The 14,908-nt window shown below is 51.3% G+C and overlaps 5 protein-coding genes across 5 annotated transcripts; 4 read left to right on the top strand and 1 right to left on the bottom strand.

Annotated features, from left to right (window-relative positions):
* The first annotated feature begins 30 nt into the window (after positions 1-30).
* On the top strand, positions 31-1,877 carry BO94DRAFT_535995 (WD40 repeat domain-containing protein). The gene has a single exon (XM_025611913.1). The coding sequence runs from the start codon at positions 210-212 to the stop codon at positions 1,755-1,757; it is 1,548 nt and encodes a 515-aa protein (XP_025466872.1). The 5' UTR covers positions 31-209; the 3' UTR covers positions 1,758-1,877.
* A 59-nt stretch (positions 1,878-1,936) lies between these two features.
* Positions 1,937-2,646, bottom strand: BO94DRAFT_493975 (NADH dehydrogenase [ubiquinone] 1 beta subcomplex subunit 3). The gene is made up of 2 exons (XM_025609215.1): positions 2,407-2,646; positions 1,937-2,349 (listed from the first exon to the last, which is right to left on the bottom strand). Exons 1-2 carry the CDS (start codon positions 2,499-2,501, stop codon positions 2,193-2,195), a joined length of 252 nt encoding a protein of 83 aa, XP_025466871.1. The 5' UTR covers positions 2,502-2,646; the 3' UTR covers positions 1,937-2,192.
* Positions 2,647-2,892: 246 nt separating this feature from the next.
* BO94DRAFT_467573 (CCR4-NOT core DEDD family RNase subunit POP2) lies at positions 2,893-4,469 on the top strand (the record flags this gene model as incomplete). The annotated part of the gene is made up of 2 exons (XM_025608209.1): positions 2,893-3,396; positions 3,489-4,469. 2 exons carry the CDS (start codon positions 2,893-2,895, stop codon positions 4,467-4,469), a joined length of 1,485 nt encoding a protein of 494 aa, XP_025466870.1.
* Positions 4,470-5,532: 1,063 nt separating this feature from the next.
* On the top strand, positions 5,533-8,056 carry BO94DRAFT_518392 (peroxisomal copper amine oxidase). The gene is made up of 3 exons (XM_025610032.1): positions 5,533-6,213; positions 6,267-7,517; positions 7,580-8,056. The coding sequence occupies exons 1-3, from the start codon at positions 5,760-5,762 to the stop codon at positions 7,927-7,929; spliced, it is 2,055 nt and encodes a 684-aa protein (XP_025466869.1). The 5' UTR covers positions 5,533-5,759; the 3' UTR covers positions 7,930-8,056.
* Positions 8,057-13,861: 5,805 nt separating this feature from the next.
* BO94DRAFT_99076 (uncharacterized protein) lies at positions 13,862-14,750 on the top strand. Its single transcript, XM_025617782.1, has 3 exons — positions 13,862-14,191; positions 14,250-14,544; positions 14,665-14,750. Exons 1-2 carry the CDS (start codon positions 13,972-13,974, stop codon positions 14,459-14,461), a joined length of 432 nt encoding a protein of 143 aa, XP_025466868.1. The 5' UTR covers positions 13,862-13,971; the 3' UTR covers positions 14,462-14,544; positions 14,665-14,750.
* The last annotated feature ends 158 nt before the right edge of the window (positions 14,751-14,908 follow it).

Here is a 14,908-nt window from a genome sequence, read left to right as displayed (position 1 = left end):
TATCGGGAAGATTGATCAGCAAGAAAAAAATAGTCATCCTTCGAACTGCGCCCTCTCTCCTACTTGCGCATCTTTTGCATATTAAAGCAGGCAGTTGGTAACTGACCTAATACTGCCATCTCTTTCTTAACGTCAATTATACCCAACCATTTATTTTCCCGTTCTGCGCAACCCCGCAGCTCTTATAACTCTCCCGCTCAAAATACATCATGTCCTCTCAAGATCCTCCCCGCGCCGATGAGGACGCCTACATTGAAGCCGATGAGGCGGAGGAGATCTTCAACCGCGATGAGGACCACCCTATGGAGTCCGATCCTGAAGACGAAGATCAGCCTATGACGTACGAAGAACAAGAGATCACCCTGGAGAATGACTCTGCCGCCCATTTCGATAGCCATACAGATTCCGTCTTCTGCATTGCTCAGCATCCTATCCACAACTCCATCGTTATCACCGGCTCCGGTGACGACACCGCCTACCTTTTCGATTCGACACCGAATACTGAGCGCCCCCTCCTCCCTCAGAGCTACGAGTCGAATCCGCAACCGAGGCGGGAGCGAGACTCCTTGAAGCCCCTCCTGAAGCTGGATGGCCATTCCGACACCGTGAACGGAGTCGCATTTACAGAGCCTAAGGGTGAATATGTTGTAACGGCAGGAATGGACGGCAAGCTCCGTGCTTGGCGCGATACCACCCCTCAGGGCACCGGGCTCGCATGGCAATACCTCGCCGAGGTCCAGGAAGTTGAGGAGATCAACTGGGTCGCTGTCTGCCCTTCCGCGAAGGGTGACGAGGAAAAGAGCAACGTCATTGCTCTTGGTGCCAACGACGGTAGCGCGTGGGTGTTCCGGATCGACCACAAGGACTCCGCGGAGCCCATCTCCATCATCCAATCGTTCTTCCAGCACACTGGATCTTGCACTGCGGGTGCCTGGACCCCCGACGGAAAACTGCTGGCGACTGTCTCGGAAGACGGCAGCTTCTATGTCTACGATGTCTTTGGCGCCGCTTCTGCTGCCGGCGTTGCCTACTCCGCTGGTACTAGCGCCGTTGTCGGGCTAACAGCAGACGACCAGCGCTTTGCCGTTGAGGGAGGACTGTACTCTGTCGCCATTGCCCCGTCTGGCACCATTGCTGCTGTTGGTGGTGCTGAAGGTCACATCAAGGTGGTTGGTCTTCCCCGTCTAGCAGCCGGCGCTGCTGCTGGTAAGACGAAGAGCAGGGGAGCTCCCTCGCAGACGAGTGCCTCCGCTGCAGGCACCCTCCTCGCCTCTCTTCAGGCCCAGAGCGACGGTGTCGAGACCCTCTCTTTCTCTTCCCCTCCTTTGACCCTCCTTGCGGCTGGCTCCGTGGACGGCTCGATCGCGCTCTTTGACACTGCTCATCGCTTTGCTGTCCGCCGCCATATCAGAGAGGCCCATGAGGGAGCTGTGGTCAAGCTTGAGTTCTTGCAGAACCGTGTGCCCGCCAACCCCTTGCCTCGTCCTAGCCCTCTTGCATCTGCCACTGCTGGCCAAGGCCAACCGTGGTTGCTCACCTCTGTGGGCATGGATGGCATTGTCAAGCGCTGGGATGCACGTGGTGGAACTGCCGCTGCTGCCCATGGTTTGTTGAAGGAATACAAGGGTCACCTTGGTCTTATCGAGAACTCCGAGGGTGAGCAGTCCGGCGGTATCATGGCTTTTGTCCAGAGCTCGGATGGCAAGAGAGTTGTCACTGCCGGAGATGACGGTATTACGCTGGTATTTGAGGAGTAAATGTTTGATGAATAGACCAAAACACCTGTATAGATGCAAATTTCGACACGTTATGCGAATTGATGATAATGTTTCTTCTAAATAACGAACAGTAATGTCGCCCTATTGGCTTCTACTCAATCCCAAAAGATCCGAACCGCAAACATAATGCAATACACCTGGCTCCGTTTGAACAAAGAATGCACTTGATGTGATAAATAACAGTTACTATGTACACCCGACAAACGAAACAACCCAAGCGCCGTCTGTAGAGAGCTGCGGGTCATTCATGATCTATCTCAATCGAAACAAGCCTCCCGGCTCATACACCACACTTGTGACCCTCTATCACGTACGGATGCCTTTACTCGCAGCAATCCGGGGTATCCTTCAACTTTTCCACCGCATGTCGGTTCCAACTACTCCGCACCTGCTACCCTTGTCCCTAATCGTGACTTAGTGGTGGGCATCGCCGTGGTGGTGGTCATCCTTCAGGAAGAAGTGCTCGTAGGTGCAGTAGCCGGCGAAAGCAACGGTAGCAATGCCGAAGCCAGGGAAGATGCGCTTGAAGCGGTTGAAGCGGCTGAAAGGGCCGGTGTATCTCCAAGTCTCACTACGGCAATGGTCAGTGTATGCGCAATTGCAAATCCAGCAGCGGCGAAAGTCGTACTAGCGAGCCCAGGGGTCCTTTTTGGCCCAAGACGACCGGGGGTGGGCGGCCTTCTTGAATTCGCTGATGTCAAATCCGGTGGGGTTGGGAGCCATGGTGAGCGGATTGGCGGTGGATGAGGGGTGAGTCGGGAGTGAGTGGAATGGCGGATAAACAGCGAGAGGATTGACTCCGAGATCCGCAGGGTCCGGACAGACAATGGACGGGTAAGCGGGGAGAAAAGCGCGAAGATGGGGACAGGCGGGAACGAGAGGAAGTTGAAGCTGTACGGGAAACGAGGGAGCGAGCGAGGACTGGGGGCTTGGCGCGCTAGGCCGGATCCAGCAACCGCAGCTGTCCGCCTTCTTCGCGGCGATGTGCCCGTCCGTCCCCCAGCGCCCAGCGCGAAAAGAGCCGACCGAATCCCACTCCCCCCTCCGCTTTCTCATCCTCATCCCAATCTCAGATGCGTGACGGCTGATCAGCTCCTTCGTCTCTGCCTACACCATGCCCCCTCCTGTCGGCAGATACGGGCCCACTGGCCTAAGCGCTTCCTATACCCATCTCCAACAAGCCCATCTGCAACAACAGCAGCAGCAGCAGCAGCAAGCCCAACATCACCCGGCCCATGCTCAGTCGGCCAACACAGCTCTCCCGCCTCCCTCCCTAGGTGGCCACCCCGGTTTTGCTGCCGGCAACCCGAACACTAATATCAACCCGTTTACATTGTCTGGTACCGGCATCGCAAATGGCATGTCCGTCGCAGGGTTCGGTGGTGCCGGGGATGGAGGCGGTACCGGGCTTGCCAGCCATGCCGCCCAGATGGGCTTCGCAAGAGGAGCGCAGATGCAACAACAACAGCAATTACATCAGGCTCACGATGGTCGGTTGGCGCTCGAGACAAAGGCCGGTGCAGTGAAGACGCGGATACGTGACGTATGGAGCCACAACTTGGCTCAAGAGATGGCCATCCTGCGGCAGTTCGTCGAGAAGTACCCGTATATCAGCATGGTAAGATCGAGCTATAGCTGATGGTGATGCTTGGAAGCTAACCTGGGCGGCTTCTTGTGCTGGGGGGAATGAGTAACGCTAACAACGGTCAGGACACCGAGTTTCCCGGCATTGTCGCACGCCCCATGGGAACGTTTACGACTAAAGCAGACTACCACTATCAAACCCTCCGGTGTAACGTCGACCTCCTGAAAATGATCCAGCTTGGTATTACATTGTTCTCCAACGAAGGCGAGGTGCCCCCGCCCAATGCTACCGATGCGAATGGACAGCCTCTCGGAAACAGCCTGGTCCCCGCTCCCTGCACATGGCAGTTCAATTTCCGGTTCTCTTTGGAGGAAGATATGTATGCGCAGGAGTCGACGGCTATGCTTGCCAAGGCGGGTATCGATTTCTCCATGCACGAGAAGAACGGCATCGATCCGTTTGAGTTCGGTGCTCTTCTGATCAGCTCGGGGCTCGTTCTGTTGGAAGACGTCCACTGGGTGTCTTTCCACTCGGGCTATGACTTCGGGTACCTTATGAAGATTATGCTTTGCAAGCCTCTTCCGGAGAATGAGGAGGAATTTCACAAGCTTCTCAAGATATTTTTCCCGTCGCTGTATGACATCAAGTACCTGATGAAACATGCTGGACGCAACCAGGCTGTAAACGACTCTCCGTTAACGCCGGCCGCTGCTCAGATCCTCACTAATCTCGGACAGAAGTCGGGACTTCAAGACATCGCCGATGAGCTCGGTGTCAAACGTGTTGGCATCGCTCATCAAGCAGGATCGGATTCACTCGTGACTGGTGAGATCTATTGGAAGATGCGACAACTTGTCTTCAACGGCAATATCGACGAGTCCAAGTACTCTGGACAGATTTGGGGCTTGAACGGTCAGATGCCGTCTATGCTGTACCACATGCAACCACATCAGACCCCTAACCTCAATGGCGCGACAATCTACTCTGCTACCGGCACGCCGAGCACCCCCAACGCTGGACACATTGGTGGCAGCCAAACACCGCACACGCTAACCCCTGGTGCAACTGGGGGCGTCCTGGGGCAATTTCAGCTTGCCAAGTCATGAGGCTCGTCGGCTTGTCTGACTGTTGGTACTCATCTCTTTCTACATTGGTGTTAGATCAGGTTTGCGGAGTTTGTGATATCGTCCACCTTATTTACAATTTCCCTAACTCTTTCCTCTCTGCTTGTATAGGCCCCTGCTCCCTTGACCTACGGGATCTGGCAACCCAATGCACAGCTTCGGGGGATACCCGGATTCGTGGTCTATTCTCCTCATTGAACCTTAGCCGGCGGTTCTGGTTGCATGTTTTTCTTTTCCTTTTCTCTTGTTACTTTCGGTGGAAAGGGCGAGGAATCTATACGATGTGATGGATGTACATAGCATGTGGCATCGGTTGTGTTTTCTTGGTGCATTGTCCTGTTTCTAATTCTCGGTCCGTTCATGGAGTTCATCGCCTGAAATGCCTTCGTATTACTTTGGAGGTGGGTGTTTGATATGGGAGTATGGTGTTCGTCTCTGGCTGGAATGTGATCTACATCATGCATTATTTCTTTGAGCGTCCGGGGCCTGCCACTCCGATCTTATTTTTTACACGTAGCAGAGCCGGTTGGATTTACTTCATCTATGCGATAGAGGCGTTGGTTAGTATTATCAAACTCCATTTGCTAACCGCCCCACTTCACCGGCCCTGGCTCAATGATCCAGGGTGATTTCCGGGCACTCCTCATCCAGATCGCGTTGTATTACCCCGTCGGCGATAGGCCAGCGGATCATGAATCAATGCACCGAGGTTCTGATCGGAAGGCAACGATGGAGACTTACCCCTCCTGAGCTCTCGATAGGGAACCACATCCGGCGCCTACATCGGCCCTTCCAGGCCAACGCTCGGGTCAAGTGAGCGAGTCCGGGGTGTGCCGGGGCGGGACTACTCGATCCTCCTTAGTCCGGCGACAGAAAGGGGCCCGACAGGGTTTCCATTACCGTTTTGAGGCCCGGCAGAGAAGTCAACCGCCCTAGGCCGCTTTGGGGTAAGGAATCCGGGCGTCTTATCGGGCATATCTTATCGCTCGTGCAGCTGGAGCTGCCAGTATCTGTACAATCATGCGCTCGTGCAGCCATGCTTGCGCTGCTTTATAAGGTGCCTGTCCTCCGTCCCGGACTCATCGTTTCACAGTCTGGGTGGTAGCATCACTTTTCTTCCCTGTCTCTCGAGAACTTCCCGTCCTACCCAACCCGACCAAGTCGCCGGTTCATTTCCCTCACTCGGAAACATATACCTCACACCCGATACCTCCAACACTCCGAGAACCCGAGTCACAAACACCCAGCCTTCATTACACCGCTTCTCTCACAATGGTCCTCGAGCGCCTTCAACAGTTGACCCACCAGGTCAAGGCTACATCGCCGCCTCCTCATCCTTTGGACCCCCTCTCGACGGCGGAAATCGATACCGCCGTCGCTATTATCCGCAAGGAATATGGCAAAGTCAATTTCAATGCGGTTACTCTCTACGAGCCCCGCAAGGCGGAGATGATGGCATGGCTGGAAGATCCTCAAAAGGTTCCCCGTCCGACGCGTGCTGCAGATATCGTTGCCATTGCACCTGGCGGTAAGGTCTATGATGGAGTCGTCGACCTCGATGATAAGAAGATCGTGAGATGGGAGCACACGCCTGGTGTCCAGCCCTTGATTACTATGGAGGACTTGCAGGAGGTCGAGTCAATTGTTCGCAAGGACCCCAAGATCATCGAGCAGTGCGCGATCATCGGCATTCCCAAGGAGGACATGGACAAGGTTTACTGCGATCGTAAGTTGTTCTGCTGCCGCTTGTTTTGACTTCATCGTGCTAATAAATTGCAGCTTGGACAATCGGCTACGATGAGCGTTTCGGTACAGATGTTCGTTTGCAGCAGGCTCTCATGTACTACCGCCCTCATGTCGACGATTCCCAATACACATACCCCTTGGACTTCTGTCCCATCTTCAACGCAGAAACGAAGCAGGTTATCCACATCGACATACCCCCGGTCCGGAGGCCAATCAGCAAGGCCGCCCCCAACAACTACCACCCCGCGTCAATCGAGAAGGAAGGCGGTTACAGGACAGATATTAAGCCTATCCACATCACTCAACCGGAGGGCGTTTCTTTCGTTGTCAACGGACGTTCGATCGACTGGCAGAAGTGGAACATCCACGTTGGTTTCAACTACCGCGAAGGTATCGTCTTGAACAACATCACTTTCAACGACAACGGCAATGTTCGTCCCATCTTCTACCGTCTGTCCCTAGCAGAAATGGTGGTTCCGTACGGAAACCCCGAGCATCCTCACCAGCGCAAGCACGCCTTCGACTTGGGAGAGTACGGTGGTGGCTACATGACCAACAGCCTGTCACTTGGCTGTGACTGCAAGGGTGCTATCCACTACATGGATGCCGCTTTTGTTAACCGCGCAGGTGCCAGTACAATCGTCAAGAATGCCATCTGTATCCACGAAGAAGATGCAGGCATCCTCTTCAAGCACACCGACTTTCGTGATGAGTCTGTGGTTGTGACCCGCGCTCGGAAGCTGATCATCTCCCACATTTTCACTGCCGCCAACTACGAGTACTGTGTCTACTGGATCTTCCACCAGGATGGTACTATCCAACTTGACATCAAGCTGACTGGTATCCTGAACACCTATGCTATGAACCCCGGTGAGGACACCAAGGGCTGGGGTACTGAAGTCTACCCCGGTGTCAACGCACACAACCACCAGCACTTGTTCTGTCTGCGTGTGGACGCCAATGTCGACGGGCCCAACAACACCATTTTCCAAGTCGATGCTACTCGCGGCGCAGGCGAGGTCGGAAGCGCCGAGAATAAATACGGCAATGCATTCTATGCGAAGAAGACCAAGTTCACCACCCCTCTGGAAGCGATGTCCGACTATGACGGCAACACTGGAAGAACCTGGGAGATCGCCAACACCAACAAGCTGCACCCCTACAGCAAGAAGCCTGTGTGCTACAAGCTAGTCAGTCGTGAAATTCCCCCCTTGCTTCCCAAGGAGGGTAGCTTGGTCTGGAAGCGGGCCGGCTTTGCAAGACATGCTGTGCATGTCACCAAATGTGAGTGCTTATCTCCGTGACAGGACCATTTTCTGTACGTGAATCAACTAACTTTATTTCAGACTCGGATGACCAGATTCACCCTGCTGGACGCCACGTACCACAAACCTCTGGTGAGCCATCTCAGGGTCTTCCGGCCTGGATTCAAGAGGCAGGTGCGTATTCCTCCATCGACAACACGGATGTTGTTCTATGGCACACTTTTGGCCTGACGCACTTCCCTGCCCCGGAGGACTACCCCATCATGCCTGCAGAGCCAATGACTCTTCTTCTTCGCCCGAGACACTTTTTCGCCCGGAACCCTGCCTTGGATGTTCCTCCCAGCTTTGCTCGGACGCCATCTCAGGTGGCAGCCGGCGCTGCGTCCTGCTCTTCTTGTAAGAAGAGCGATGGGTCTAGTGTCCTGGTCTAGTTTCTTTTCTCGCGTTACTTAGCTTCTTGGGGTTCTTGGATGATTATCATGATGTCGTTTGTTTGAATACCATGTCTAATAGCTTTTGATACTGAAGTCATTTTCGGAACAGTATATGGAAGGTCTTAGAATGTAGGGCTTTAAGCCTTTGAGTATTGGTTGTCGGTTCTCTTTCGTTCTATCTACCGAGCTAAGACAGCCATACTAGCTGATCTGACATGTGCTGATTTCGGCCATACAACGGATTTCCCTAGGCTTAACGGCACACTTTCATAGTATAGGCACAGACTCCCAACGTGATTATCTCCGACCAGTTACTTTGAACCCCCAGTATTCAACAAGTAGACGTTAATTTCAGTATATTAACGGGCTCGGGCTCCTGATTCACGTTCACTAAATGGATTATCCAGGGACGAGATCTCATGTTAGTAGCGAATATACTACCGTTTAAACACGATCTACACTCCTACTCACATTCCTCTTCCCAGCTACTCAATTTGTCGGTGTATCTCTAGATTGTATTGGTCTTTTCCGCCTCACTCCGGGAATGTCCATTAGACTTTTTCCAGTTTCTAGAATACATCTCTCCGAGGAAATCACCGATCAACGTGAATCCTAAATACATGTTCACGCTTCCTAGGATTCTATGCACGCTCGCCCCCATGAAAGCGGGTCTTGGCCAGCCGCTTCACATTAATCTGCGTTAATAGGGAGGTCAGCTGATCTAGAGTGAGTATTATAAAAGGGTGCCTCTCTTCTTCCTTTGCTCTTCCTTTCTTCTCATCCACTTCCACATCCTCCTTCAGTTGTCTCTCGTGTTACTACTTTCGTGGCTACCACCTTTGTGCTTCATCTTTACGAAGTCGTTTATAGACTTGTCCAACCTTCTAGTAGCTTTCTCTTGTCAAGTCTTAGATCCTATTCCATGTATCTCTCACTTATAGTCTCTGACTGTTGTCATTCTACTCTCACAGCAAGACTGGTCAGTCACTGCTGCTGGACTGGGATTTATGACAACCCCTCTCAAAAACGCAGCTTGCTCGGCATCTGCCACAATCATGTATACAAACGAGGCGACTATTGGAGACTGGACTTTTTGTGAGCGTCCTTTTATACCTTTCTTCCTCCAAGCGAAAGATTCTTACTGGCTTCTTTGCTTCAGTTGGTCGTCAATGTTGATGTGAGCTGTTGCTACTCAACATCCGTCAACTTAAAAATCCCGTCGATCCTTCGACAACCTGAGTATGGTTCAGCGACACCTTCATGGCATTTTGAGGCCCAGAGGCTGCTCCTTCACCACGTTATCCTGGGCCATCCATCTCGCGACGATGTGTCGTGCAATTCGTGCTTCGAGTACCAGGAATTATCTTCTCCTCCAACACGCATGCTAGTCGATACTATGCACGATTAGCTTGTTCCTGCCACTCAGCAATCATCAATGATCGAAATGCACATGAGATGTGCTTGACAAAGGAATCCTCCTTGATACTGTCGACTCTTTCGGGTCAAAGACACCCAGCCCTGTTCAAGAAACGATGCACCGAGCTTGATATCGTTTACCGATAGCCGTCAAGTGCGGATGCTTCGCTTCTGTCGAGCAACTGGGTCTGCTCGGTGTTATGACTTGGACGTACATGAGGTCATCCAGCAAGTCCGTGATGCTATACCCGTCAGAGCTGGTCAAAACGAACAAGGACCAAGATCCCCTCGATCCTTGCGCACTTTATATGCTGGGAAGTACGCCAGTCCGACTTAGCCAGGACTCACTTGTCCATTTTATGTGGTGCACAATGGTCGCATTAGCAACAGCGTTGTCATAAGTCCGTCCAAGAACTTCCTCGTTACCTTGCTTTGAGGTCTTCGACTGTTTGTCGATAATAACCACAGCGAATCCTCTGTTGTACAGTTTTTTCATGATAGGGCATGTTCCTGACCGACATGGGCGGCCCTTTGTCTCCGCCTTTCTTCCTCCAGGGTTTTGTGGACATGTTTCCTTCCAAGTCTTCCCTTCCAAGTCCTACTTGAGGACCGTGATGAAGAGCGACATGTCAATCCTCACTGCATACCTGGGCACGGACACTTTTCAGACATTCTTGAGGCTTTTCCGAACGGACTTCAGAACCTGTTCGCTCGATTGTTCTCGTTTCTGCCTAGAAGACTATATTCTGGCGAACAAATACGCATCCTCCATGCCAAACCTTCTCATGTGGGTGGAAGTTTTGTAACATGGAGGCTTTGTCCTCAAACCGCCAAAAGACATCCAAGGCTTTATATCCAGTGCAGCGTTCTCTTCCGCCTCAAATCTTGTTGGGACGCGCTCGAGTTTTCTCACCACCTCGGGTCGGTTTTCAGCACTTTCTCAAGTCATCATCTCTGTCATGTTGGCTCGTATAAGGCCTTTTATTCTGGCCAGCAGCATGCATCTACTACATCTCAATCATGGGTATCTATCAGCAGATACCTGAATTTGCTGTCGAAAGTTGTTTCGATCAAGATGGGCTCTGGTGCATCTGGTATGTCCCTAAGCCACGGTTCTCATTTCTCCCGCGTATGGAGGTTATGAGGCTTCCTGCCTGCAAGCTGCGGAACAGCGGACGCTCTGGGACCGTTTCGTCGGACGCATAAAGAAGTCATGTCAGAATTTGCATTAATTAGCATGGCCTGATATTCTCGCCTCACAGATGCAAATAACATATAGGGAAACATGGCTCACATCTATTCTCTGCCCAGAGAAGAATGAAGAAGGGAAGAAACAAGGGCAGGATCCCCTGATATAAAGCCTGCTCCATATTTGACCACTCGGTGGATCAAAGATGTCGAGATCGACAAGGCACCAGCCCAGGGTGTTTTTGTGACTGGGCTTGGCGTAGCCAGACTTCAAACAAGGCTCATAATGCCTCCGATACAGCGGGGGTGAATATTCTCAAGTCCTAGAGTGTATTTCGCACATTATCTGCAGAACATTAGTCTTCGCTCTCTACGCTCACCACGATGGCTTTCAACGTTACCGATGCTGAACAGCTGATGTTCAGTAAACCAAACTTGGTTTGATATACATGCTACGACATGCGACTTACAGGATCCTCAAAACTGCAGATAACTCGCAATTCGTCCTTCACATGCTTTGACCTTCTAGATGCATCCGTCTAAACTAAAAGAGGATGACAAGGTCACTCTGGAAATCCCGTCGAGCAAAGCACCAGATACTGCTTTCTGGTGATACCAGGACGCAGAGTTCGACCTCGAGAGACGCTGCGAATGCGCTCCCTCTTGACATCCAAACCCTCATGACCACCAGCTTCGTCGTCAACGGGCGCACTCAAGCTTCGAGTCAAGGCGTCAGTGGTGTCAACCGGCTGATACCCATTTCAAGGAGCTGGTCCTCGTCTGCGGATGACTCGTCGGTGAGTGACCGGAGCAAACTGGAGAATGCCCTCTCAACTTGAGGGATCTCGAACAGGCAACGCCGATCCGCAGTAACATCTTAGAGGCTTTGCATTGGGCTTGACGAATTTGACTGCGTAGATCCTCGCAGTCTTTCAGTCGTCACACACTCTCGGCATGTCAGTGACACCGAGTATGATCTAATAGGGATACACGTCGTCCTGCAAGGCATATATGTCCTCACGTGGCCCTGAGTCCTCTTTTGCCTGCCATACTCAGGGAGGGGTCGTTTCATGGCCTTGAACAACTCCCAAATAGTCACTGGCAGCTGAACCTTTCTGATAAGCGAGGTATCCCCATCAACTACTGGTGGTGCCTTTGCATGGTATCTGCTTTATAGACATTCTGACAGCGGTCCTGTTACCTTGAAGCACACTCGTGTCCTTTCAGATAAATCGACCATGCTCAGCAGTCTAGCAGTCATGCTAGAATACCTTCTGTTTCCTACCACGTGATGTATTACGCGACACGACGCGAGGCAGCTTCGGTGCCTAAACAGTTTCTCCAAAAAACTTCTCTATTTGAGGTCCAATCCAGGGCCAACTATATCAGCTTCATGTGATAGGTCTATAAGCGTGTATTCCTGCACTGCCGAGACATGACTGCTTCGGAAGTACCTACTCTACGAGATTCTTGTGAACCGCTAAGATGGAAACAGTGTCCACATCGAATCAAAGAGCCCGCGACGAACTGAAAATCATGGGCTCTTCCGGTTGTGCGTTTGAAGAGCAGGCGTCATCTATACGAAATCTAGAAACATACCATCGGTCTTTCTACCGCAGGACCCCTATTCCATGGCTTCGATGAGGCTCATTTCGAAGCTGAAAATGAAGCTTCGTTCAAAACTTTCATCAGCGTGACTTAAACGGCACTCAAGAAAAGCCGTATTGATTTAGCCAATTTCAAGCGTCCCTGAGAGTGTGGCCGGTGAAGAGAACACGCATCATATTTGCTCCAATCCATGGGCCCCAGAGGTCCGGCCTTCTGAATTGATACTCCTGACATCCTTCTATCAAAATGAACCTTCCGACCCATGGCTTGTGTGACTAGTGGCAGTCACCGTGCTGGATGGATACTGTCTAGACTTGACCGAATCAACAGCGGTGGTCAAAGTTATATCAGCCGTACACGCAGCATAAGTGATGGCTGTCTGCGAGATTTGCCTACATTGACGGACCCGCACTCGAGGGAAATCCGCCAAACTGTTCTTGATGAAAGGCACTTCTGCATCATTATGCAGTCGAATCAATCTTTCACGGTCCTCGAAGGTCATCCTGACCAAGACAAGAGCCCCGTTCTGAGCTATTCTGGAGGACCCGGTCCTTGACTCTATGTGGCTCATCTGCCAATTGTTTCATCATGGGATTGTGTTGGACTCTTTCAACAATACTGCGTTTTTCTATCTCACAAGATAATCGTGCTGGGGAACAAAATAGCCGTATCTAACAGTGATTTGAAGCTGACGGCGTTTTGATCTCTAGTTACTGTTGGTCATTAATGAGACCAACTTGCTTGTCATGATGCACAAAGCCATGGACACTCCCATCGCATGATTCGACGGGATTGTGCCAATATATCCAGTATCGGCATGTCCGTAGCAGTTCTCTTTTGTTGCGGCAGCTCAGCGGACTCACTGCAAAGACTTCAAGAAGCAATTACGGCTTCTTAATTATCCATGGCGCTCAACATGTGACGTGATTGTATGACGCCCACATGCGGATATCAGATGAGAGAATGCGCGTCTATGATGGCCGCCTAAATGGCCCGGGTACCAGATACTCTTGGGCAAGCTGATTTTATCACATGGACATCCTGGGTATTCCCGTGACCATCGCGAGATGCAGTGTAAATTCGTCCTCGAGGACCTACTCAAATTCAGTGTTGGAATTATCCAGGTCATGCGATCAAAGCGACCACCCATCGAGTTCATCGTCCCCATGTGCCGATCAGGGGCACATGGCAAATACGAAAGGTCCTTGTAAAACCTATAAAGACGACAGTTTATTGTCTCATAGCAGCTCTCTGGATCCGCGATGCCTAGCGCGTTCGGAGTCGGACAAGCAGCTTTCTTCAACCAACACGCTGTCTACGTTCGAATAACGGGGTGTCTTTCCTCACTATGGGAACCATTTTCGGCTCTCGGACAGAAGGACGAAAGAGATGAAATGCGAAGCTGTCTCGAACAGATTGAGAGTAATACTCTCTACGACCTTGCTCTGACTCTGTTATCAACACATCAAATGGCTGCTTTCAAGCCTTGCTATGGTGCATATGAGAGAAACGTGATCGGAAATGATCTGTCACCTCTACGATCTTACACCGGTCTTCTGGCTGAGATCACAAGAACGACCGCTTTTAATCATGCCTTTGCTTTTTAATAGCATGGCCTACGGTGAGGATTCCCAGTATCCACGCCTATTCATGCTCCATCTCATCTACGGGCATAACGGTTCTTTGGTCAACCATCGATCCATGTTGCAAGGAGACAGGTTCACTCTTATTTCCACACCGATACAACAACTCCTACATGATTGTTGCAAAACAGAACTTCAAAGAACGATCTTTCGTGCAAAGCATTGAGTACGTTCAACTCGAAGAATGAAACAGGCGTTGCAACAAACAACATTTAGGAACCTCCACATGCGCGTGGTCTTATTCTACCTACCGCGCCTAAGTGCGTCGACAGGTTTCCTTTGGCATGTTCAAGAGCAGAAAATGCCGCCGAGAGTGAGACACGGCTTCGGGAGATGTGTATGTCGCCGTAGTTGCCATCCTACTCGATTGGTCCGTCTCTTATCATGGCCACAAGGCCTTGTAAGTATGTCGTTCAATGATATACTCAGATAATGACGAGATCACCAATTCACGCATGGCAGCTCGACACTTATTACTCTCGCGTCGACACATTCTTCTGCAGGCTTTCTTCCCAGTCTGGGGGCAGTCGACGTCCTCGAAGCTCCTGCAAAGCTCCGTGGTACTGCAACTCGCACGCCTACTTGCTTGGACTTGCGAGTCTAGTAACCATGTGGTTCAAGGGAGTCTACAGCGCAAGAGGTACAATGCTCGTAATCAGAGAACCAAGTCATAGGAGGCGTGCACCGACGGGTTTTTGTTCTTAATCAAGGATTGAGAATACCAGAGTCATTTTCGAGATGACATCTATGTTGCGAGGTAACTTGCCCACTGTGATGTTACGGGAAACTGCCAATATGGCTGAATCGATCATGAAATTCCCGAGGATGCTCACAAAGATACAATGTCTGCATTTTACCTAATCAGCAATCCTGTCAGTGAGGATGGCCTTATTTTACCACCACAAACATATTGGCTCTTGCCATCGGGCAATACAGTTTACGCCAAACGTCAACACGCACAGGCGCACAGGCGCACGACATCCTCGGAATCACCACTCACACGGGGTTGATCATTTATCCCCCTACGATTAATGCCTGTCGCATCACGGAGCGACTGGTTAAACGACGAATCCATACGCTCCGTGGCTCAGTCCATCTTTTGGGTGGGTTTCTCCGGTGAA

This window comes from Aspergillus sclerotioniger (assembly GCF_003184525.1).
Source record: "Aspergillus sclerotioniger CBS 115572 chromosome Unknown BO94scaffold_16, whole genome shotgun sequence".
Lineage (NCBI taxonomy): Eukaryota > Fungi > Ascomycota > Eurotiomycetes > Eurotiales > Aspergillaceae > Aspergillus > Aspergillus sclerotioniger.
This window is presented reverse-complemented; position numbering and strand designations above follow the sequence as displayed.